The sequence below is a fragment of the Netta rufina genome, assembly GCF_964035555.1.
Source record: "Netta rufina genome assembly, chromosome: 2".
In the NCBI taxonomy this organism is placed as follows: domain Eukaryota; kingdom Metazoa; phylum Chordata; class Aves; order Anseriformes; family Anatidae; genus Netta; species Netta rufina.
In genome coordinates this window covers 57,840,820-57,866,911 of record NC_140124.1, presented here as the reverse complement: position 1 = coordinate 57,866,911, position 26,092 = coordinate 57,840,820, and the positions used below count along the sequence as shown (strand labels likewise).

General features: G+C 42.3%; 1 protein-coding gene across 1 annotated transcript; it reads left to right on the top strand.

Annotated features, from left to right (window-relative positions):
* Window positions 1-1,096: 1,096 nt before the first annotated feature.
* On the top strand, window positions 1,097-25,254 carry STK17A (serine/threonine kinase 17a). Its single transcript, XM_084281419.1, has 7 exons — window positions 1,097-1,328; window positions 7,644-7,856; window positions 14,782-14,926; window positions 20,071-20,197; window positions 20,913-20,961; window positions 21,064-21,243; window positions 22,085-25,254. Exons 1-7 carry the CDS (start codon window positions 1,129-1,131, stop codon window positions 22,416-22,418), a joined length of 1,248 nt encoding a protein of 415 aa, XP_084137545.1. The 5' UTR covers window positions 1,097-1,128; the 3' UTR covers window positions 22,419-25,254.
* Window positions 25,255-26,092: the final 838 nt, after the last annotated feature.

Here is a 26,092-nt window from a genome sequence, read left to right as displayed (position 1 = left end):
ATGTAGAAATTTCCTGCCTAGAGAGGCTGCGGAGTCTTCTTTTTGGGAGATATCCAAAACCTGCCTGGATGCGATCCTGTGTAACGTGCTCTGGGTGACCCTGCTTGAGCGGGGGGGTTGGACCAAATTATCTTCAGAGATAGGGACCTTCCTACCTCAACCATTGTGGGATGCTGTGAAACCAGGCCTGACCTTCCTACAGGAGTCCTGTAACCCCACAAGCCAAGTGAAACCCAGCCAGACAAATATATGGGGGCAGTCCCACCCGCCTCAGGCAGGCATTTTGAGCTGAGGCACAGCCGGAGGGGAGCAGCTGGGTGCACCCCAGCTGTCGGAGAGGCTTCTCTGCAGCCTCGCACACCGCCGAGGCCAAGCACAGGCTGCAACGAGGTTCCTCTGGGTGTGCTCAGGGATATGTAGAACCACAGACTCACAAAGGTTGGAAAAGCCCTCCAAGATCATCTGGTCCAACTATCATCCTACCACCAATGTCACCCACTAAGCCATGTCCCCAAGCACCACGTCCAACCTTTCCTTGAACACCCCCAGGGACGGTGACTCCACCACCTCCCTGGGCAACCCATCCCAATGCCTGATTGCTCTTTCTGAGGAGAAACACTTGGAGCTACCACTGTCTTGTTTGCACCTCCCTCCAGCCCACCGGTGTCCCCACCGATGGTCTGAGGCTCCCTTTCCCCAGGGCCATGCACTTCGTGTCCATCTCTGCCATCTTCCCCTCAGGCTTCGCCCTGCTCCCTTCGCCCCCCTCAGGGCACGCGTGAGCGCTGACCACGCGTGAGCAGGAACCCATTAACTCGCACACACAGCCCAGAACTCGCACACACATCTTTATCAGCATTTCTCAGCTTTATTAGCAGTTACATCTCGCCCCTCCGAGGGGGTTTCGCAGCAGCGGGAGGAGGCAGCCACCTCCCCCCCCCCCCCGTTAATGGCGGCCCCGCCAGGCGGCGCTGCCCAACCGCCGCGGCTCGGCAGCCCCCGCCCGCCAAGGTGAGGCGCTGAGAGGGCGGCGCCGCGGCCGTGGCCGCCTCCCCTCGGCTCCCTTGGGCGGGCGGGACGCGGAGCCGGAGCCGAGCGGAGCCGGAGCCGGAGCGGCGGGGAGAAGCCATGAGCCCCGAGGAGAAGCCGGGGGGGCCGCCGCCGCCGCCTCAGGCTGGGCGCTGCCGCGGTGCCCGCCCGCAGCAGCAGCAGCAGCAGCAGCAGCCGCAGCCCCGCCGGGGCGGGCTGCTGTCGGAGATCCGCACGGCCATCCGCAGCGAGCCCTTCCACCTGCGGTACCGCCTCAGCCCCGGCCGAGAGCTGGGCAGGTGTGTGCGGGGCGGGGGGGGGAGGCGAAAATGGGGAGGCACGGCAAAACCGAGCTGAGACCGCCGCGGGGTCGGTGCGGGGCAGAGCCGTGCGGTACACCTGCAGCTCTGTCCTAAGGGGCTGCGAGTGTGCACGCTTGGTCTCTTAGTTCAATTTCAGATGCTTCCTTGCTACGTTTTTACTTCAAAAAGTGGATGCTTCACCCCTAGTGCGTCCACTAAAGAGAAGTTCTTGCTGCCTAGGCAACCTAAAGGTGGTGAGTGGAAAGCCTGGCTGACCCTCGCAGCTGTCTCCGTGTAGGGTGTTTGATCGATAATGCATGCTGAGCAGAAATCGCTTTTTCTGTTCCTAAAGCGTGTAAGTCTCTGCTTTTGAGCAGGGTTATCTTTACGGAGGGCTTGGACCAGTTAGCAACCTGAGGTGACAGGTTTTGTCTCAGCCAAAAGGCAGCCCTTGTGCACGCAGCGCGCTTTGATCCTGCTGCGGTAGCTCCTTTTGCTAAGGAGATGGGTAAGGAAAAGCAGTCTGAGTGCTGCGTGTTTGCCCACCCTTTTCCCAGAACCAGGGAAGCAAGGTGAGAGCTGAGCTTCAGACAGGGCGTTGAGAATAAGAATAGCACAGTTGGCACAAATTGTGTTGAAAGCAGGTAGTAGGGGGAGAGGAGAAAGCAGATGTAGCACCGCTGCTGAGCCCACGGCTGCTGCACAAACTCAGCAGGTCTCTGTGCTCCTTGGCCTCCAGCATGTGTGTGCTGGCAGCAGCCTTGGCACCTGCTGCCCTCATCCCCTGTTCATTGCCCTTCTAAAAAAAGTGGGGAGGGAAGGGAGGTGTGGGGGCTGCTGGCCCCTGGTGGCATGGTGGAGGGGACTGTGGAGGTGTTGGTGTGGGAAGAGCCTGGTCATGATGTCGCAAGGGTGACTCTGGTGCAAAACTGCAGGAAATCAGGCTTCATTGCTTCTGTTTGCAGAAAAAAATTGCTTTGAGTACGTAAGGGTTATGTGCTTCAGAAGGCCGCTGCCTGGTGCAGTAGCTGAGCAGGCATTTGTAAGTAAGCCCAGATACAGCTGCTAGAATAAACAGGTTGATTTAGGAAGAATGCTGAAATTATGGTTATAGTGGCAACTCTGGAAGGAAAATTAGTTTGAGATGTTTAAGCTGACATAGAAGTGGCATTTTTTAATGAAATGTTTTAATAAATTAATTTGGGGGCTGGTCTTCAGAGCCTAATTAATTTTGTTGTCCCTGAATCAGAATGTGCCCAGGTAAATCTTCCTTTCAAGTTGGGTGATGTTTGAAATCAAACTTTTTTTGATTAAGGGTGCCACTTGTAGTCAGCTCAGACTCTTAAATGATTTCAGCTGGTGCTAGATTGATATAAGTTTATTTGAAGCATTGTATACTTTGCTGACAACAGGGAAAAATTTGCCTGACTTTTCGCCTTATCTACACTCAAGCCATAATTTTACTGTAGAATTAGGAGCAATATTTGTGTGTGTGTGTGGTGACAGATTTGAAGGATATTTGCAAGTCTGTGCATGAGTGTCTGAATGTCTAAGCTCCATATTCCAGAAACACAGCCTCAAACAAAATTTTTCATCACTGGTTTATATTACCTAGAGCTTCTTTAAAATGTCCAGTGTAATTGTATTCAGATACTTCTTTTTATCAACAAAATATCTCCTAATTGCACACAAAATGCTACTAGACAATTAATTCTTTAGCTCACTGTTGGAGTATTGTGCTCTTTTTCCCTCTTTTAATTTAAAACAAGCTATGCACGTACTGGTAGCTGTAATTTGTGTTCAGAAAATACTCCTGGTTCTAGAGCTGGGTAGGAGAAAGGCATAAAGCCTTGCTTTCCACAAGAGTCTTCTTAAATGATAGCTCTAAAACCAGCAATATTCTGCCAGCAAAATGGATGCAGTGCATCCCTGTAAATGTACATCAAGTGCAATTCAGCTGATTTTCCTCATTCTTAGATTTTTGTTAAAACAGACAAGTTCATTTTACCTCATTCTTAGATTTTTGTTAAAACAGACAAGCTCATTCTCCACCCAGAGCTAAGAATAACAGCTATTTTAATCATCTGGGGAGACTGAACAGAATAATCAAGAAACACTTTTTTTTTTAACTGTGGTTTCATGTGCAGATAACCTATGTATTGATTTATTTTTTTTTTTTTTTTCCAAAAAATTTTGGCCTGAACTTGCATATTTCTGAGGTAGCCTTCAGGAACAGTTCTGTGCATCAGATCAGTAAGAACGTGCACGCATGCTATCGCGCTTCTCAGCGGCCAGTTGCACAGCCAGGGGGAAACACTTGTGGAACGCCGGGACAGGGAAAAGGAGGTGAAAGCAAAGGCGTGCAGGTAGTTGGTTCCGCCATTTGGGAACAAATCGGCGTGAGCTAGTTGCTTGTGAGCATCGGAAATGGCATCTCCCCACCCCTTGCTCTTTGGAAACCAAAAATTTAGAAAGAAAAACACACTTCTGGGGGAAAAAAAGTTTGCTATGAAATTTGTAAGAAGTTGCATATAGTTTTATGGATCTTGGAATTTTTTTCTGAGCTTTCTGTAAAATAAGCAGGTTAATAGGAATTGCTGTTACTCCTTTTATTAGTAACAGTGACAGTGTTTAATAGGTCGTCTTAAAAATAAGCATTACAGTCAGGTTAGTTCTCTGTTCTCCTGAACCTGTGACAAAGTGAATTGGTATGACATAAATGTGCCTGTTTATCCGATTTGACGTTTGATTTGTGATTTGAGGCTTTTCCTCTAAGCCCTGTTGTATGCCAGGCAAAATGATGCTAGTTCTGCTGGCAATCAGGGAAGGTGACATTGAGCTGCTTTGTACTCGGATGTGATACCTTAAATCACAATTTCTCATGGAGGCACTTGTGAAAGCTGAGAGCTACTTCTAGTTTCCTACTCATGTCTCCCTTAACAGTATTTTTGGTTGTGTTTCGATAACTGGTAGCCAGTTTTTAGCTTTGGAGATGAACATTAAGCATTTCCTCTCAAACCTGTGCTGCTTTCAACGCTATGTTCTCCTTGTTAGCTCTCAATGCAGCTAAATTGCTGCGGTCTAATACTGTCCACTGGACAGTGCCTTTGGATCTTTGCTCGGAAACAGTCTCAGCTGTGAATCTAGCAGGCTGCATAGCAATTAGCTGTGTTGGTTATAAATATCAGGTTTGTCAAGTTTGCTCTCTTCTGGGATGGGATTCAGAAAAGGTGAGTTCTGCAGGCGGCAGCTACAGTGGCTCTAATTACAGGTATAGCCACCGAGGGGCCGGGCACGATTCTTAGTCCCGAACAACTGAGAATTAGCACTTGTCGGCTGGCCCCCTGCGTAACTCGTCCTTTTAATCCCGTCACCTCGCAGGCTTCTGTCCAGCCCGGCCCAGCGACACACGGAGCGGTGCCTCGCGCGCCGGGAGCGCTGGCCCATTTCCACAGGGATCGGCGACATCGGGCTCGTTAGGATTGAGGCACTTGCTTACAGATTCCGTATGTTGGTCTCAACAACACCGAGCTGCTTGAAGGCTCTATCAGAGAGGCTTAAAATTTATGAAGCTCCTGTTTCTGGTGCTCGAATTAAAAGCTTTTGGCTCAGTGGCAAGGAGGCATGTGCTCAGAAGGGAGCTGAGAAGTCCGAGGCTATTCAAGAAAAAGAGAGACAGAGGAACCCAGCAGTCCAGATCGCTGGTGTAAATGCTTAGTGTCACCAGGTTGTAAAATAAAAGACCCTTCAGCAGCAAGCTGTGTTAGTTTCCCACGTCTTTATTTTTCTTTTTCTATCGGCATAGCTGCTGCTCTTCCCCCTGTGCAGTGCTTGGGTTTCGTGCCAAAACGCAGCTTCAGCAGGGCTTTTAGCACCTTTGGTGAGCGCATAACTCTGCTGCACACGAGTCATACAGATGCACGTCTTTGGACTAACTTAAAAGCCTTTTCCCTGGCTACATGGGGAAGGTTGCTCTCAATTGTGGTTAGGATTGCAATACTGGAGGGATGTTTATGCTTGTAGCCACGACACTAATCACAAGCTTCCTAGAACTCCACTTGAAAGAAGCACTGGCCTCCCAATATTTTGGGGATCGGGAGCGTATAATCTTTGGAACACACTCTGCTTCCTGATAAGCTGCCCATGCTGTCCGCATTTGTTATTTCTGCCAGCGTGCTTTTTGATACATCTCTAGCAGGCACGTAGCTGTTTGTTAGCCTCTTTTCCAGAGGCTTTGGGTGCCTGTTCCTCCCACGGCACGCCGTCTATATTATTTAAACCATTTTAGAGCAATCCTTTGACCACACCTTCCCTACGACTACAGAACCCCGTAATATTTTCACGCATTTGCAAAGCTTACGTAGAGCATTTTCTTAGTGTTTGTCAGCCTTCACATCTGCTGTGCTCTGATCTATCCTAATATTACGGTGCTGCAGATAATGTGTGCTTATGCAAAATAGTATTCCCAGAGGAATAACTGTGGCTGCCTCGGTAGTCGCAAGTCAGATTATTTTAGTGAGATTGCCTAGCAAATACCCACTTTGCGGGTGCTTGTTTGACTTAATTTAGACTGGGCAATTTTGAAACAAATTTCTATTATAAGCGAGCTGACCACAACTCCTTTCAGCAGTCACTTTTCGTGGAAAGCAGGCTGCCAACAGGTTAGGAGCTGTGAGAGCGAGAAGTCTGACACGAGCGGAGTTAGTTAACTCCGTACGCTTCAGCTGGGACGCAGGAGAGGCAAAACCCGTGTAATTGTATTCCAGGCCAGAGGAGGACTCTAATTTTGGTTTCAGCTACCCTACAATAAGGTAATAAGGAAGCAGAATAAGACCCTGCAAGCTATTCCTGCAGCTTTACAAGCATGCTTACATACAAATAAAGATAGTTTTCTTGTAAATTCTTCCCGTACAGGCAAGGTCACTATACTGAGTGTGGGAATCTGTCATGGCATTAGATGATGCATTAATTATCAGACCTTTTCACTCTAAACCAGGACGGTACGAACGGGACTGAGTGGAGCAGGTGGCTTTGGGCTCTGCTGCAAGGAAGTTCAGGGCAGGAACTTCAGTCGAAAATGCTGTGGGGGAAGGCTTCTGATGTAAGCGCTGCCGTGTGGTTTTAGCTGGGCTGCTGGCGTGGTGCAGCGCATCCCCTGGGTGTTTTGTCAGAAACGATGCCCGCTGATGTGGGTTAAGCAGTTCTGCAGTGTGTTGTGTGCACATGTCGCTGTTAGAGTGCCTTACATTGGCCAAGCCTCTGTGCTTCTCGAAACTCTTCCTGTTCCTTAAACAACGAGACCGAGGATAAAGGATTGAGAACTGTTAAGCAATCAGAACTACAGCTGTTGTCATTGGAGACATGACATGGTGGAAATGCAAAGTGACATTTTTTTAAATGTCCCTAGTAAATAGGGAAGGATCTTGAGCAGTCACTGAATAAAGCTGTTGGCTGCTGTTGTTTGAATGCAGTAGGGAAAACAATAACTGGGCAATTAGTTTGCTCGAGTATAGTCACAGAAAGCACAAAGTGCTTGCTCGTGCACCTTTTTACTAAAAGGCTGAGGAGATGGGCTCAATCCTTGTGGGGCCCTTCCAGCTCAAGGTATTCTGTAGTATCTTCACCTTGCTAACTAGCACAGCTCACTTTTTCTATCTGTTTGAAAGTCGGGTTTCTTAACTGAGGGTTTCTGTGTTTTGTTTACTTTCAAGTCCTTATTTTTAGAATCTCGCACTGTTCTGTGTTTGGGTTTTTTGATGAAAATAGTGGTGATAACGCCGGTATTTTTAGCTGTTGCTGCGCAGCGCTTACAAAGAGCCAAGGACTTTTCTGCTTCTCGTGCTGTCCTGCACAGGAGCTGGGAGGGGACAGAGCCAGGACAGCTGACCCAAACTGGCCAAAGGGGTGTCCCACACTACACAGCATCGTGCTCTGTAATAAACTGGGGTAAAGGAGGAGGAAGGGGGTGACACTAGGAGTGATGGTGCTTGTCTTCCCAATAAACTGCTCATTACATGTGATGAGCCCAGCCTTCTGGGAGGTGGCTGAACGCCTGGCTGCCCATGGGAAGGAGCAAATGAATTCCTGGCTTTGTTTTGCTTGTGCGTGGCGTTTGTTTTACCTACTAAACTTCTTTGTCTCAGCCCAGGAGTTCTCACACTTTTACCTTTCCAATTCTTCCCCCATCCCACTTGGGATGAGCAAGAGGCTGTGTGGCACTTTGCTGGCTGGTAGGGTTAAGCCACAACAGGATTGTACTAAAGTTTTCACTGAAGGACTTATTTCTAACTTAAAATTCTCCTTTAATTTTAGAGGGAAATTTGCAGTGGTGAAGAAATGTATCCAGAAAGACACCGAAAAAGAGTTTGCGGCGAAATTCATGAGAAAAAGAAGAAAGGGTCAAGACTGTCGGATGGAAATAATCCATGAAATTGCAGTCCTTGAGCTGGCGCAATGCAACCTGTGGGTCATTAACTTGCATGAAGTTTATGAAACTGCAACAGAGATGATTTTAGTCCTGGAATAGTAAGTACTAATGATAATTCCTGAATAACCTTCTGCAGTATTTGCTTAAAGCTAATAATGTAAAAATCTTGTGTGTCTATGAATAATATGCAAAACAAGTTTATTGTTTGCCTGCTATCTGCTTGAATTAAAAAATAATTGCGGAGAAAATCAGTACTACAGGAAGTTATGTGCAGTCTTTTAACTATAGCACATTATAATACATTTCTCCAATTATGCAGGGTATTTCAAAGGTGAAACATAATTTCTATAGTTTAAAAAAAAAAAAGGGAAATATGAACTGTGCAGAGTCTCTACTTGTGAAAGAAGCAATGAGTATCTGAAAGTACTGAAGTTTGTTGCTGGCAGTGGCAAAGATGAAGTGAAAGCTGTTTCTTTTGTTTTTGAACTTTGAAGTTAATTTGGGATGGGGAATTGTTTGACGACAACTGACAAATACCAGGATTTGTACTCATTTTTCTCAGCTTGACACACCTCTTCATGAACCTCATGCATTAATACAGAGCTAGCATTTGGAGCAGTTTACTTATAGGTATCCTATCACAGTTAACACTAGGGAATTTAGTGTTGAAACTTTCCTTCTCTTGGCTGCTCTCTCTGGTTAAACTATTAAGTTTTCCAAACACCAGATCTTTCAGGAAGCATGTAAGTTTAGGACCGCAAGCTCTCCCCTACTCAGTGCTTGCAGACTAGTTTGTTCAGTCATGCTGTCTGGCTAGCTGCATCTTCTTAACGTGATACAGACAAAAACTTGTCTTCCATGCACTGGCAAAAGACAAGAGCACTTGTCAAGAAGTTAAAGACCTGTTGAGCAGACAGTCAAGACATATCTCAAACATAGTGCTCCAGTGTCGTCTTGGAGAAAATCAGACTTGCAAGAGAGTACGAGGATTCAGACCTAGAATAGTTTCATATTTCACATTCACCCATATTAGTGGCATTTAACTTGTGACTCTACGCTTGCCTTTTGTTTCCCCTGCTTTGAGTTTGTCCAGAAGAGATTTTTGTCTTTTTTTACAGCTGTGAAAGTTTATCTGTTACCCAGAGACTTTGTTTTCTGTCATCTAGGTTCTAAGAGGTAGCCAAATGCTTATTGGTGTTGAACTCAGTTTAGAGCCATAGAGCTTTCATGGGATCTTAAATAACTAGCAGAGGAACAGGCTTGATGGTTCAGAAGTGACTTGACTGGTCTGCTGAAGTCAATCTAGTTTGTACAGCTGTTTCCTTCCTTGATGACAGAAATGAATGGTGAAAAATCTTGTGCCCAAATCTGATGGTGTTCAGAAGTCAAAAGAAACTTTATCTTTGCACTTCAGTGACATGGAATGAGACTGTCTGCTAAGGCAAGCTTCCTTCTAGAATACATTTTTTCCAGCTTCATTGTGCAGTTATGGTATTAGGGATTTATGAGTTCAAGTGTTTGTTATAATGCAAAAGTGTGACAGAGCCTCTGCAGTTACTGGAGATGAAAAAATACATGTTCTAGACACTAGTAACACAGATCTAATTAGAAAGCAGTGTAAATTTCTGGATTGTGTAGGTATATAGAATTCACAGCTTGGGATGAGCAATATTTTTTGCACTAATCCTAACGCAGATTGCTAGTTTTCCTTTAGAACTCAGTTCTGTTAAAATCACAAAACATTTTTAATCCAAAGTATTAACTAGTAACCAGGTTGTTCCATAATTAGCAACATTATTGTTTTTATATGCATCAGTCACACCTCGTTACAGATAAATAGCTGTGTGTTGGAGCTGTAAATTACAAAAACGCTCTTTCACTGACTTCAGCAAATATGTCTGGATGCTTCTTTAATGTCAGCATGTTCCAGAGGCATGTTGCAACAAAACAGGTATGAATGTTAGTAAATTTCTGACATTCTGTATGCAGAGGATTAAAGAGCATATCTGGACTGTAAGCTTCTCTAGGGCATTTCAGTTTCTATTAAGCTTGATGGTCTGCGTGGCAGATCTTTATCATGGAAAGCAGAAAAATAAATACTTAATCGTTGCCCACTAACTTTATCTGCTAAGGTTTTGAAGTTCTTCTCTTGATGTAGGATCTGTCGTAAGGGGGGTGGGGTGCTACTGCTCTGCCTTCATGAGAAGAAATATTAAAATCACATGAGGGTTGTCTTTAAAGCACGATCAGTTTTGACAGAAAGCAAACTTAAAATTGGCTGCTAAGTGTTCATACAAGCTCTGAGCAATGGCAAGCAGCGAGGCATTAGTGTTGGCTTTAACAGCAACAGGTTGGTAAGGCTGTATCTGCATCCACACTAACAACACTGACTTGCTGAGGCTTTTTGCCAACAAGCAGCAGAGGGTTTAAGAGCTCGTCTTAAGGGACAGTATGGAAAGTCTGGAATTACTCTGGAATTAACAGTCTTGTTTCTGTATTTCAGTGAAAACTGAATGAATAAAAATGTTTACTGAAAAACACTTAGTGTCTGGGGAAAACCTGACACATTCAGATTTCAAAATTGCTTTCTTCCTTTTAATATAGCTACTGGGCTCAACATTTATACACGACCTGCCTGACTGTTCCCGATTTCTTTTGAAAGAAAGAGCAACAGTGCATCTGGTGCTTCAGAACTGGCGTCTTGAAGTGGTCATCACTTTGTTTACACGTTTGTGGAAGGAGTAGAGGATATTGCAAGCAGTGGGTCAGATTTTGGAGAAACATCTTTGTGTAACTTCAAAATCCAGGCCATTATGTGTAGTAAGGAGCCTGTGAATTGAATAGTTACCTCACAGGGTCTTGTGTGTGTATATATAGATTTCTGTTACGCGAGGTTTAAGAAAGAAAAAAAAGTTGTCTTCGCTGTCTTGAGGAGGTGGTTGGGGTTTATTTGATACGCTGCACGAAGTACTTTTTCCACCTCTAGCTATTTGGACCCGGAGAACGTTCCTTCCTGTGCTGTCGGGATAATTGCACTGCTCCGGTGTCTGCACACAGTCTGTTGGAGTGCTTAACGCAGGTATGAGAGATGGCAATCAGATCGAGGTGGGAGCCCCTGTAAAGTTTTAGGGGAAAGCTCCTCAAACTGAGTTGGTTACCTCACGCCGTGCATCTCAGCCCTTAGGCTCCCCACTCAGAAAGGTTGGGGCAGGGGGACACAAGTTTGCGTTTGGCTGGCAACCAGGAGCTTAAAAGCAAAGCCTCTGCAACTTAATGCCTATGAATGCTTCCTGCCCGTGTGTTCTCTCATCAGATGGAGACTTAGTTCCCTCTGTCTCTGGGCTCATTGGTGTGCAGTGGTAGCCTTACACTTGAAAAATTCACAGTGAATTTGCTTGCATGCTTGCTGTCTAGTGGTGTATGCCTCGCTGAGGAAAGGAGGCTGTGAATGTCGCTAGCAGTGAGCACGAATATGTGGTCTTGTGACAGCCGCCTTGGTGGGATGTCCCTGCAATATAAGCTGTGTGTACAGAAAACAAATGAGTTTCCAGTTCTCTTCCAAGGGTAACACTTTCAAGAGAGGCTTTTGACAGAGCATAAGTGAATTTTTGATCCTTGTAGGCTGCTTATGGTCTCACTCGGATTTGACATCAAGAGTATTCTAAGGACCTGTTATCCGAATCTGTGTTCCGAGGATTTGTGCTGCTGAGGCTTATGGAAGACTGTCCCAGTTCCTGACCCATTAAAGTCAGGGGGATTTGAATTTTTTGGATGCCCTGAAATGGCTTTGTTCAGCCTTTTCTCTAATGATACGCTCTAACTCTTAATGTATTGTAAGTGCACTTGAAAAAAAGTAGGATGTTGAATTTTGTGCAGTGCATTAAGATGTCCAGAGGAAGATAAGCAGTCTCCACCAAATTTAAAGTCAACGTGATTGTAACCATGATTAATGCTCCAGACTTTCAACTGATTTTTAGCTGGTTTATACTGATAAGCAGTAACAAAGTGTCAGCGTGCTTTCACTGATGAACAGCACTTGGATTTCACTTGAATCTATGAAGAAGCCAGTAGTACAGCAGTACGGTCATAAATATGGTAATTCCTAAGGAATACGGGTTGCTGCAACTTCTAGGTTGGAAAGAATTCATGCATCTCACACCTCTGTGTATTAGGAAAATAACACATTCTAGACAGCACTGAATTTCTGAAAGTTATGCCCCTAAATATTGATTTGTTTCACATTAAGGTGACTTGTCCTAAAGATTTTGTTGTCCTAAAGACAATTCCTTGCTTTTATGTCCTGCAAAAATTTTCTGTAGAGGTGGGTGGGGTTACCCAGCAAAGCAAGTTATTTCATAGCGATTTTGAGAAAAGTGGCTACTTAATTGAAGATATGCTCTTGAAGGAAAAATGGATAAATTTTAAACGCAAGAGAACTCGTGGTCTGCATGGATACTGAAATCATAGCACTGACATGCCCAGAATACTTCCCTAACAGGTATTTTAATCCCTTCTGTGTGTTTTGTTTTTCCCTGAAGTGTAGTTGGGGAATATAAAACATCAGAGTTGAAAATATTTTTAAGTAGCTTGGCAAAATTTGGCATGGATGTGCAGGAGGATCTTCTTGGAGTTCGGTTTGACGTTGTACTTCCAACCACTTGTGACTGAGCTGGCTCACAGTCAGCTGACCGGTTTGCTTCAGGGAGTCAGCTCGGCGCACTCCACAGCAGCAATACACAAAACAGTCTTGCAGTAACAAATTTCTCTGTGCTCTTCTGAAGGGTCACTAATTATTTATTTGAATGTGGCAATTCTGGGATGGAGTGAATTGCCTGGAAGGAGTTGCTCTGTCTACATCCTAAATAGAGCAGTTGATTTAAAGAAGAAGAAGAAGAAAAGAAAAAAAAAAAGAAACATTGCATTTAAAAACACTTTTCCATGTGCAAGTCCTTTGTAAAGCTAAGTATATTTGTCTACAGTGGGTGTGTATGTCTAAGGGCTGTATTTGTTTGTCTCACTTTTAAATTTGATGATGAACTGAAGCATCTTCAGAAGTACCACAGGTTACTTAAATACCTTCTAGAAATAAATAAAAACCTGAATCCGGGGTTTTCTTCTGTCCTGCTAGTGCTGTCGTTTGATTTCAATGAGGGGACATTCTGTGCTTCAACTCTGATTGCCTTGACTTCTAAGCAGTGTAATTCATGATTCTTTAAGTGTCATATTAAAGCTCCAGGTAGCGTACATCTTAGCATGTTGGCTGTGTCAGTGTTCCTATTTGTTCAGAGCACAATTTGATTTTATGATGACCACCAAGCAGACATACAGAAAATAGGGCCTTATAAGGCCCCCTCCCTTCGCTGATTTTCAGCTGTGTTTATTTTTAAAAAAGCAATTCCTGATTGACAACAGCTGTTTGGAGGGATAATTCCTACTTCACTTGTAAATTTAAGCAACAGAAGTACTGCCTTGCTTTTTTTCCAATGGCAAAGAGTTGCTGCTGTAATAAAAAAAAATTATATATAGTAATTTTAGTAGTAGATTTTATCACTGTATGCATTATAATTTATGCTACAAGAAATTAAATCAGTCTTCCAAGTAGCATATTATGATGTTCTTAAAACGGAATGTGTAATTTATTAATTACAGTAGACAATATTCTATGCCCATCTTCTCAGTTCCGCCCAAGTTCTAAGCGATAGTACTTTTAAAGAGGAATTTTATTTAGAATGTTAGAATAAATTACCTGAATCCCATCCAAAGCTAAAATATTACTGCCTTTCTTCTTGAACTAAATAAAAGTGTACTGAAGAAATAAGTGATGAAGGGTGTCCAGAATATGCGCTTGTAGGGGAATCAGAGCATTAACACTCACTTGATTGAAAACTCAAAATAATCCAGATTTAGCATTGTGTAGGACTGCCTTCCCATTAGGTCTGTGTTGAATGTTCCTCTCTGTCTTCTGGATGGCCTTGGTAATAAAATATAGAGCAGAGCAAGCGAAGGCAGATGAGATGGTTGTGCATCAGCCAAGATTCACACTTGTGCAGAGCTAGGCTGGGCACGTCACCGTGTGGGGTGACTGGAGAAGGCTGTGCTCAGGGGATTCACCAGCTTTCGCTAAGGGGTGATTGTAGAATCCCATGTGAAACAAAGTGTGTGCGAGTTGATTTCATTTGCATGTTGCTAAGCAGTAATCCAGCAATCCATACACGAGTTGGCCCCGTTCTGATGTTCATAAGCCCATTCTGGTTGGAGGATGGAGCATCTGCTGTGCTTGTTGTACTGCTGATGCTGCAGGGTCACGTTGTAAGGCATCTGTGGAGTCATTGCCTTTCAGAGATGGTCCTGCATGTGGCTTTGGACTACTTTAAAATCGTGCTACTATTCATCTGTAGTTGTTTTCATATTTTTCCTTTGACTTGTTTTTTATTTAAATGCATAAACAAAAGATAAGGAATCAAGCTCTGAGAGCTAAAATTTTCAGAAGTATTTTTAGATGAAAGCCGCTCAGAAACTTAAAGCATCCCTGCACCCCAGAGACTTCACAAACTATAAACTTTACATTTAGTCTTTTTTGAGTGTGTGCAAAGTCTTTGGAGGAGGATTGAGGGTGGGGCTATTTTACTTTGTGTTTACAAAGGCATACTTTGGCCAAATTTCCATGTAGCTTAGAAGAAATGGCAAAAGGCACATCTTTTATGTTAAACGCTGCCCTTAAACAAATGTAGCATTCATCTCAAAGCACAGTCACTAATGTTGCCAAAATAGGCCCAAGAGTTTCTGTAGTATTTGTGTTGTCTAACCTAAATGAATGAGATCTCTGCTTCTCTTCAAAGCTGCCGTACTGCACACAAGTCTTCCTAGGCTGCTAGAGCTTGCCAAACGTTTAATAACTGAAAATACCCCTACTGGATAATGCCGCCTGCTGATCTTTATTATGCTGAATAAAATGGTGCAAGTAGAGCGAAATAGGAGCTATAGCTTAGTCTTTGAAATAGTAACATTCGTGCTGTTCCATAGCGCCGCTGGAGGTGAAATCTTTGACCAGTGTGTTGCTGAAAGGGAGGAAGCCTTCAAAGAAAAAGACGTCAAGCGACTTATGAAGCAGATCCTGGAAGGAGTTTCATTCCTGCACAGAAACAATGTAGTTCATCTTGACCTAAAGGTAAGAGTGTTGCTGTATTTTTCCTATTTTATTTTTTTTTTTCTTTTTAAGTGCTGGTTTCCTTGCTGGGCATGTATCATACTAATGCTAACTTATAATTAACACACATTCCTAGATATTCCTCAAATGATAAACTTTTGGGACTTAGTATTAGGCACTAGGTTTGCAAGTCTTTTAGGGAGCTTTTATGATTATATCAAATACACAATTTGAGTGAAATGTGGATTTGCATTGTACCTTAATTTGGGAATGTGTGCTTTGGATAAGACCTGACTCATTCTGACAGTGCAATAAAAATGTCTGAGTATTATTTAGACCTTTAAGAATAGGGCTGTGTTTTGTGTTGACTTGAGTTTTAATGAAGCAGAGGCATGGCAGAGACACTGGTAATATAATGTGTAACATTTCAGAATAAAGTGTTCATAGAGGACTAATAAACAGCATGTTAATTTGTTAAATATGTTTATAGCATTTCAGTAGTTTTCTGAAAAAAATGCTGTATAACTTAATTTACAGGTTTGTCATTTACTACCAAACACTTGGCAAATATGACAATTTGGCAATTTTATCTCATTTTGAAGTTGAATTAGTTTTCTAAGCAAGATAGTATTAAAAGCAACTTGCATTCAAATTTTGTAATTCTTCTTACAGGCCTAATTCTCCTGTAATTCCTAAGCATGCAGTAAGGCACTACATGTTTCTTCTGTTGCTGAGTTCCTTGTTTATACTTCACTGCCTTTTGGCAGTAGTACAAAGCTCCCAGTAGATTCCAGTATCAAGCTATACATACTTATATACAACAGCAAATCATGAACCATGCCTTAGCTAAAGCAAAGAATGGGTAATATTTGCACACAAACATCTCATCTGCCTATTTTTCTAACCATTTATTTAAATCACCTCTGGAATCCTTTAAAACTTTCTGTAGCCCATTGATTTAGTCACACATCAAATAACTGTACTAATACTTAATGAAAAATTCCTATCTAGTAATAAGTGATCAAAAGGACTAAAGCTCCAGTATGCTTATACAAGATACTCAGTGTCTCTATTTTGCCTGTATATATGCTATGCTAGCCAAAAATATTTCCATTGAATTTCCTTGAAGCAAACTTTATGTAAAATTAAAACATGTCTTTTGTATATATTGATACGTTTCTGGAGTTAAAGCTGTGGTGTTCCTTCAGCCCTGACCAGCTGGGTATCTGATCTGAAATGCATTGTTCTTTATTTTACTGCAGTACTTAATAGTGAAAGTACACTGCAGTGCTGGTTATGACAGGAAAAAAATGGGGTATTTTGGTGTGGCTTAGTAGGGTTGCCACACAATTATCTTTCCAAAAGTGTGTTTCTTGTGAAAGATTGTTGAAACCTGGTATGTTTTTAATAGCAAAATACAATAATGTAATCCACTTTTGACTTGGAGAAAGAGCAAATACAATGCTACTGTTGAGTGATGTTTAATTTACTCTCAGTATTGTGTTGATCCTGTTTAATTTGCAGGGTGTAGATTGTAGTTGGGAGTCTTTCATCTCCTCTTAGTAGCACATAAAAGCTGCAGAGTAAGAGAAGCTTCCTCTTTTCATCGGCTGTTTGACTTGAACTTGGATTGGAGTTTGGTAAAGTTTAAAGGAAATTAGGAATAGAAGAGAACTTAAAATAATAATAATAATAATAATAAAGTTGGGGTAGTTGAGGAAGGACTAGCTGTTGCCTGTCTGCAATGGAGATGGGTAGAGCTCTGCGCTGCCCTGGACCCTGGGAGAATGACTGCCCCAAGCAGCACTCTCTCTGGTCTGTAATACTAGGGCTGTTCAACACACATCTTGTCCCCTTTCTGTTGTTCTCAAGATGTTGTGTACAGTGAGGACAACTAGCAAAATCATTATTTGAAATTGGTTTGGGTGTCACTTTACACCAATATTCAGAAAGTGAACTAATGCAGTTATTAAAGAAGGAAGGGGACTGTTACAGAAACATTACAGATTAGCTTTCTCATCTGAGTCTTCCAGTTGGATTAAGATTGAAAATTTATTATACAGAAGTATAGCATTAATAGAAGTGTAGTATTTCTTATTTAAAGGAACACCCACAACGCTAAGAAGGGTTAAAAATACTAACTTCATAAGTCAAAAGAACACTTTAATTTGGAGTTCAAATTTCTGTAACAATAAGGGCACAGCTATTTGGTTTTTGGCAGGTATAGAGTATCCAGGATCTATGGAACCTCTCCTGATTATAGCCTTACTTCTCAATTTATGGGACTTGTATTGATTACCTTGTGGAATAAGTGCAGTGCCACTCTAATAACTCTGTTCTTTAGCCATTGTTGCTGTGCTTTTGTGTTTTTTTGTTTGTCTGTTTGTTTTTAACACATTGACCAAAAAAAAACCCACCTGATCCCCAAGCAAATTCTGTTCTACTTAAAGATATTTGAGTCCTTAAACTTTTTCTTAGCGCAAACATATGCGATTGCTTTTAGTATTTTTACACAACCTAGCCAGGGCGTTCCAGCTAGACTGTTTTTCCTGTTTCTACCCTATTATTCCTTGGATAATTCCTGTTTTGTCTTCTAGGGATCAGATGTTATTTATTTATTTATTTTTACAGTATTGTAAAATCAGATGCCTAGCTTCATTAATATTAACGGCGAGGCATTGATTAGTTTAAAAAGATGAGCATTATTATGCATTCTTAGTCATACTCTTCTGGAAACCAATTAAAGTCACAAGAAATATTAGGGCCAAAGGCTCGCAGAGACCTCTGGAATAATGAGAAATGTGCAATGTATGGATTTTGCCATTATAGCATCAGTTTACAAGATTTCAAAACCTGCTTGCAGGGTGTAGTGTTATAGGGTGTCTCCTTTACTAAGTACACTTTTTCTGAAAGTTGCACAGATAATTGATAAGTTGCTGGATGAGAACAGCTCTTTATATATATTGTCTTATTTTGGCCCTTGCACTGAAGTTCAGAGCATCAGGAAAGCTAATTCAGTGCTAACGTGACATTGGGCTAGGCTCACGTGGCCATGTCATGTGCTTTCTGTCCATGTGCCAATCTCATTGTGTGCATCCATTCAGAGGTCCGTTTGGTCAGACTTTTCATATGTTTTTGTTCAGTGTGCATCATACAACGATCTAAACTGGAACCTTTCAGTCTCTGCAGCAGAGAAGATTTTTAAATGTTGGTATATTACATTTTTTTCAGACATTTAATTAACGCTAGTTGGCAAGAGTGAAAGGCCTTTTTCAAAATGGCTGGCGGGAGAGCCTCTGGCTTGGGCATCTCTGGTCTTTGCAGACAAATCAACACATGGCAAACGTAGATATATTAATTACAGCAGTGCAGAACCAGAAGGAAATGAACTCTACAGATACAGGAAAATCATCTTCCTTTTATTAAAGCTTCAGAGTGACTGTGTCAGGCTGGCAGTAAGGGTAAATCCAAAGCTACAGCTTCTTCAAGGTTTCATGCTGATGTTTGGACTGTCACTTTATTTTAACCCCATAGTAATTCCCTAGAATAAGAAAATGACTGCTATTCCTAGGGTTATGACTCAATTTGTAATACAGACAGTTCTCTCTCAGTAAGCGTGTAAAAACAGTCAATTAAAAACTTCTGTCAACTATGTTATCTACTAAAATATTATAAAACAGGGCTTAAGGCTTTCAAGAAACGTTGCCATTAAACTTTTCCTCATTTAAATACAGAGAACAAATGCTTTTCTTGTGCTTTCTCTTTGTCTCTTCAGAAAGTAACTAAATTTCCCACTGGGAAGAACATCTGAGAAGTTAATTAGGGAGGCATGGTCAGCTTTTGGGGATGTTTGCTTTTCTAATACAAATACAAAATAACAAATGTGAACTATAAAGCATATGGTAACGTGCAGCTCCGAAAGCTGGTGGCTTTGTATGGCCACCAGATCCCAATTTGTAAGCAAAAAATAAGCTGCTTTAAATACTTACATTCATAAACAGCAAGTAGATAGATAACATCATGGAGTTCGTTTTAAGTACTGTGGCTAAACTTTGTGGGAATTAAAGAACTGGACTATGTTCAGGTCTTGCAGCAGGAAGATCTGGCTCGAGATCTCAAAATGTTCTTGTACAGTTTTATTCCTCTGTTCAAGAGGAGGGGTATCAGGGTGAAAACATGCCTTTGTGATCAACATGGGAATAAAGAGAGAGCGACTGAGGGAACAGAAGTACAAATGGTGGTGGTAAACCAGCTGGGATGACCCCGCAGTGGTGGTTCTTTTGCTCTCCTCCCTTCTCAGCCACCCCTAATACATGGCGATGCAAGTTCTCAGGCAGGGAGACATGGACTTTCTTGGCAAGGATATGCTTCAGTTGCAAAAATCTAACACCTGTCGTCTCAGGTTCATTTTCAGAGTTGTTTTATTATTTTATTTTTTTTAAACTGAGCTACCATTCAAGATAGAAGGTAGGGAACTTCTGAATGATCACAACGTTTGTTCTGAAGGACGACAGCCAAGATCTAGTGACGTCAGAGCAAACAAGTTTATCCAAAGGTGATGCTCTTAAAACCTGTTTTTCAGGCTGCCCAATTTTTTTTTTTAACTGTTCTTCAGTTAGTATTCTGTAATCCAATTGTTTGTACTTTGAACAAGATTGAGGTCAATTGCAACAGACTTTCTTTAAACAGGTGTAGTCAAAATAGTTTCGTGTGTTCAGGTTTTTTAAATGATTGGGTGGTTTTGGACACCCTCCTATGAGAAGCATTTTACACCATCTGTTGGAAGGAAGCAAGGAGAGAAGTTGGAGCTGGGTGGGGAGAGAAAGGTGGTCTGTCTGAAGGGCTAACAGACCAAATGTGGAGATCTTTGTCCTATTGTTAAATGGTAGCTACTGACATGTCTCTTGTGTGAGCTCTAAGCTAAGAAAGGTGGGTGCTTGGTTTGCGGTTATAAACAGGAAATCCTGCTACTGCTTTGAGCCTATGTGTCTCTTCAAGCTCACCCTCAGTTAAAAATAAGAATAACTTTAAAAAAAATCCTGTTTGCTGTACATGTAATGGAATGTATTGTTGTTGCTCATGATCTGAAATAATTATGCAATGTTATGGTGTCATAGATATTAGATTTGGGTGATCTTGAAGGTCTTCTTGCTTTTGTTTTTCAGCCGCAAAACATTCTTCTAACCAGTAAGTCTCCTCTGGGAGACATAAAGATAGTAGATTTTGGCCTTTCCAGAATAATGAAGAGCAGTGAAGAGCTAAGGGAAATTATGGGAACTCCAGAATACGTAGGTAAGTTGTTACCGCAACATTGAGGTAGCCTTGAGGAGGGAACTTCAGCAATGGGGAATTAAGGAAAATTTTCTCAAAATTTGGTGAATGCCAGACTGGCTGTGTAGTTACGGTGTCAAAACATTGTGTTATTGCTTGGATGTGGTACTGCTGTAAAAGCTAAATTGCCAGTTTAATGACTGCCACTTGTGTGCTTGTGTTCATGAGGACTCGCTTAGAGGATTCTGAGCAATGGTAACACGCATTACTTGGAGTAGAGGTTGCAAGGGATACGCTCATGCCGAGTACAGTATTTTAGCTTAGTTAGGTTTGTATCACTTCCATTTAAAAATAAATAAATTATTCCAGGCCTTGAAAATCTGCTTGAAATTATCTTTGATAAGTCGTGTAGTATTTTCTTTATGGGTCCAAGTTTTCATGATGGAATATGGAATATTGGATATTATTTTTCAATAAAGTTTCTATAGTTTCCTCTATTAGGAAAAAGACTGGCCTTGCTTCTGAATATAGCAATAAAAAGCAAAGTTTTTTTTAACTTAAAACTAACGAACAATGGTAATCGTTTTAATAACTTGAGTAGAAACATCCATTTCCAAAGACTATCATGATTCAAGTGGCTTATATTAAATTTAACCACATGCCTATTTTTGCATTGTATAGCTACAATATCATGTCTGCATATGAAAAAAAAATATATGCTTTTTCCCCCAAATAGCTCCTGAAATACTGAGTTATGACCCAATCAGTACAGCAACCGATATGTGGTAAGTTGAGCAAATTAACGATCATCATAACTTTATTCAAAAGTTTATATACATAACTACAACAACAAAAATAAACTTTTTGTTTTTTTACTGTCAATTTAGGAGCATTGGAGTACTGGCATATGTTATGCTAACAGGGATATCGCCTTTCTTAGGGGATGATAAACAGGAAACATTCTTAAATATATCTCAAATGAACGTAAGTTACTCTGGAGAAGACTTTGACCTCATATCAGAGGCTGCTGTGGATTTCATCAAAACTTTGCTGGTTAAGAAACCCGAGTAAGTAAAACAGACAATCGTATATAATAATACGTTGCACCAGATCTGTTTTAAATATAGATGCATGCTAGCATTTACGTCTTTAAAGTATAAGGGAACTTTGATTATTCATATTTCATTATGTACTATTATTTTCTTGTACATGAAAAGAGAAGTTCTCCATTTCCCCCCTGACTTGCATGTTCTGAATGTGGCCAACTGTTAGTAATAAAACCTGAAATTCATGTCAGAACATTGTAAATGAAGTATAACTTGTGGTACAGTGTACTGGCTTTGTGTACACGTACCTTGTTGGTGTCTTTTAAATGAGCTAAGGTGCGTTGCGCCTTCTAGTCTGGGTGAGTTGCTAGAGTACCCTACTCTTCCCTACTTTATTAGTGTGCCTTTCTTGATGGGAGGCAAATTGGAAATTTCAGCTCTCAAAACACAAAGTGCTTCCTGTGCAATTCCCATGACTTTTCCTGTGGTGTATCAACCACTGAAATTGTCTGCTCTTTCTTGTGTGTCTTCTCTTTCTTGTGGAAATACTTCAACGTTAGGATGGGATCACTTTCATACTTTAAACGAAAATCTGTGATAGTTGTTCAGAAATACAGTAAACTGTGATATTTAAGGATCTATGAATTCCTTTATTTTACATATTAACAGTGCATCATGTGCATCATCTTGAACTGTTGTTAGGCTTCTTAGGTAAAAAGTGACCACTGACACACTTAAATTAGTAGTTCTGTCGGGTTAGTACAGTCATATCCTTGGAGAAAAATTGCATGAATCTCTTACATGAGGCATTAGGTTTCAAGTTCCCTTGGACATTCCTTTTAACGCTTTCCTTCCTCTGCAGGGACCGGGCAACTGCTGAGGAATGTCTTCAACATCCATGGCTACAACAAAGTGATGAACCTATTTCCAGGGCCTGGAATGAGAGTGCAGGAGGGGAGAGCAGCGACGTCACCCAGCCAGATGCAGATTCTGCCTCTGAAAAATCTGTTGATGCTGAGAAAACCGAGGAGGATGAATCAATAGTGACGGAAGAACTAATTGTAGTGGCTTCGTATACACTGGGACAATGTAGGCAGTCAGAAAAAGAAAAAGCAACTGAGCAGAAAGCCATTTCCAAACGATTTAAATTTGAGGAACCATTGCTGCAAGAAATACCAGGAGAATTCATTTACTGAACTGTGTGGCGCTTCATAGCTATAACTGGAAGGAAGTGCTTTCTGCTAAACAAAAATACCCTAGCCAAGGGAATCTCTGATACGCAGTAAATGTTCTAGATAAAAGAAATGTTGATAGGTGGCATCTAAGGAAAATGTGCCAAGTTTTTAATTTCATGGAACAGATTAAACAAGATTTCAAGTGGCTGACATGAATTTAATGAAGATAAAAGCTTATTTTTGTTTGCATTTTTTATTTCCTTTTTTTTTTGTCTCTGAGTAGCAGACAATTTTGTTAATTGTTCTGATGTTCTGGCGAAGTTGACATAGCAGGTGTTTCAGTGACAGATGTCAAGAGGAGTATATTTTAGGAGACGTTTTGTCATTCAAAGTAAATACATAATGCTGGGTTTTCCTCAAACACCTTTTAGCACTCCTGACTTCAGTGGAGCTATCTGCTGATCTTAAAGTGTACGAGAGAATCTGACTGGTTTGACATACAGATTTCAAAGCTACGCTCTGTGTATATTTCTTTGTTTTCATCAAGTCCAAAGACTCAGACTTATTTGGTGTATAGCCAGACAGTGAGCTGGGTTCCTCTAGCAAGAGATGCATATGTCCCACAGGTAAAGAAATTGTATCAGTGAACAATTCCAGGTAGAGTGGTGATGATTTTATTTATTTGGGAGAGCACAGTAAAATCCTGCTCTGGAGAGTGATAAATGAACTAGCAAGTCAGTCTCGAGAACCAGCAGAGACTGTTCCCTTTCCCTCCTGTATTGAGCTGGATGCACTAACAACACAGCTCAGTGCGTCTCCACAGTGTTGATGTGTGGGCAAAAAAAGTGACACAAGGTCTGCTGGAGCTCTGCTGGAGTTACTGAACTTCTCTCCACTGACTTCAACGTGTTAGATCAGACATCTATCAGACTTAGGATAAATCAGCCCTTGATTTCCCCCCACCCCCAGAACTCAGCTTGGGTTTTGCTGGGAGCATGAGGTCATTGCTGCCTTCTTTCTGTTCCTTTAACAGCTGCTTTAAGGAAGAAAGAAGCATCCTTAGGCTAAATTGCAAACCTTGCTCAGTGTAACTATCAGAGGAAGCAGAATCTTCTTCCTGAACTGAAACAATGAAGCACAACTCATACCTCATGCTTCCCAATCGCTCTCCCTTAGACGCTTGGAAAAACTGCATGTGTATGATGGGGTAGAGTGGGATTAGGGAGCTGCGTGGATGGGGCAGAGTTCTCAGTGGACACGGTCCCTCAGAGGGTAAAGCTGGGACCAACAAGGCATCAGAGTTGACATGGTTTTGCAATGCACGAGTCTGAGGGTCTTGGACTGAGTCCTAGTTTTCTAAGAAGTCCTTAATATCGTTGCTGTTCCAAAGTTTAATTTTTATGTAATTGAAGTTTAGTACTATTATATTGCGTACTGTTAACTATTCAACTATTTATTTGGTTTCCTATGCTGTTCCTTTATAATAAACCATGACAAAAGTTTTCTTGCTATAAAATAATGAACAGAAACTCCGAAGCTAGTTTTCCCTTTTGTTCCTTCTGTGTTGCCACAGACTTTTTCATTTCAAATGTACTGGGAATGTTCTCTTCCTAGCGAACAGGATTTTCTGTGCTAGTGTTACAGCTCCTTCACACAAAAGGTAAACAGTATTAATAACAAAAACAGTGCTGCGGGGATCTGATTAGTGTTGCTGTAAGGGTGGGAGGAAAAGCACTAGTAAAGAAGAAATCTGAACAAAAAGCCCTGTCAAACTGAGTGTGGCAACGTGAATTTTTCCCTAACACCAGTGGTCTGGTTGCCTTTGCTCGTAGCCACATCAGAAAAGCAGTGCCTAAGTTAAACTATCGGGCTTTTTCCCTTATGGAGTTACACACTGAATGTTCATGTAGGTAGGGCAACACCTTGCTCCTCGAAGACCTTTAAGAAAGCATCCAATAGTCCTTCAAGAATTGAGCTTGGATGTAATTTATATTGCAAAGCAGAGATGCCTTACTTTGGAAAAATTAGACATTTCCTGTTTTTTTTTTTTTATTTTATTTTTATTTTTTTTTACCTCCTGTAGATAGCTTCTCACTGCTGTGCACATTTTCTTTGATATCTGTGGCTGGTGACTCGTAGAAGCCAAAAAAGGTTCTGAGCTAACAGAGCACTTGTATTACCTGGGTGTTTCTGGAGGCGAATGGTAGCTGCGGCGCTGCGTGCCTGCAGCCCCTGCCCTACCTCCACTGCTGATCTTTCAGATGCTTTAAGCAAAACAGCACTCTTCGTTTAATCCACTGCTTAGTCAGTGGTCTGGGGGGTGATAGCTCTTGCTATTCATCGGCCAGCGCAACTCTGACCCTTCCTTGCCTTTCTGTGCTGCAGCCACTGTTAGTGGCACAGGAGCAGGGTGTGTAGGCAAACTGTGGGCCTATCCCTGGGCCAGCTGCTGCTGAGCTGGCTGCTCCAAGATTTCAAGGGAGCTGCATTTTTGTTCAGCTTTTTGTGCCTTAATGTGCTGCTGTGCAGTGTTACTGGCATCGTTAGGAACGTGTGTAAAGCTGTGGAAGTTCAACAGCGTTAAGTTATAAACATGGCGCCTGAGGTGGGCCCTGTAATAGGAAAGTTTCTGTGAGGTGTAACTGCAGACTGTCCACCACTGCCACACGTTTTAAGCAATTTCTGTGCCACTAAGTGTGGGTAAAGCTGTCGGTGAGGCACTTTTTCCCTACACTCGAGGAAGGGGCTGTTGAGGCCAAGCTGCCAGCGTTCGGGCTGGGAACAAGCCCCGAGCTCGTGAAGGGCCGATTCTCTGCAGCTCCTAGAGTATGGCTGGCTGCACAGGCACAGTTTGGGGAAAAAAGCTGCATATGCTGTAAGAACTGGTGGGGAAGGGGGTGGTGGCGGGGCAGGAATCGGCTCCTCAGCCCTCATTGCTTGTGGGCGGTGCTGTGTGAGGCTCCGCAGGCCTTCAGCCGGCTGGGCCCGGCACCCGCTGGTGCCCTTGGAGCATGGCCACTGCCCGCTCCAACACGTGAAGGGCAGCTCGGGTGTGCTTGGACAGTGCTGGACACCACAACTTCTGGGGGCTTGGTGCAGGAGGCACCAACCACAGCCATGTGTGGCGGGGTGGGGCTGCGAGGCGCAGGCCTCTGCCAGCGTTGCAGCTAAAATAAACGCCAAGCAGCTGGTTGGAAGCAAAGCTTTGTCTTCAGTCTCCTTGCGATGTTCGCCTCTGGGTGAGAGGCTATAGATTGTCACTAAACTAAAACTCTGTAACAAATAGCATTTTTTTTTTAATTATTTTTTTTTTTTTTTTTGTCCAAAGCAACATTTGTGTTGTCATTTGTTTCATTTCTTGCATTTTTCGGTTGAGGATCCCAGTGTACAACCCAGCTGCCAAGCTGCCACACGCATCGGTGGCTGTTCAGTGTTCGTGTTTCTAACTAACACCCATCCGCTGCTGGGGGGACGGGGAAGAGGGGCCTTGCACCACTCAATGCCATGGCTCAGGGTCTCTCATAAGATAGCCCAGGAGCAGTTCGTGAAAGATAGTTCAAGTGTTTAAGGAAGTAGTGTCAGGTTGTTGTACTTCTGCCAAGGTACAGAAGCTTTACAGTGAGACTTTGCCTTTTTTTTTTTTTTTTTTTTTTTAACTGGCTTTTGTTCCTCATGCATTGTGAAAACACTTCAAA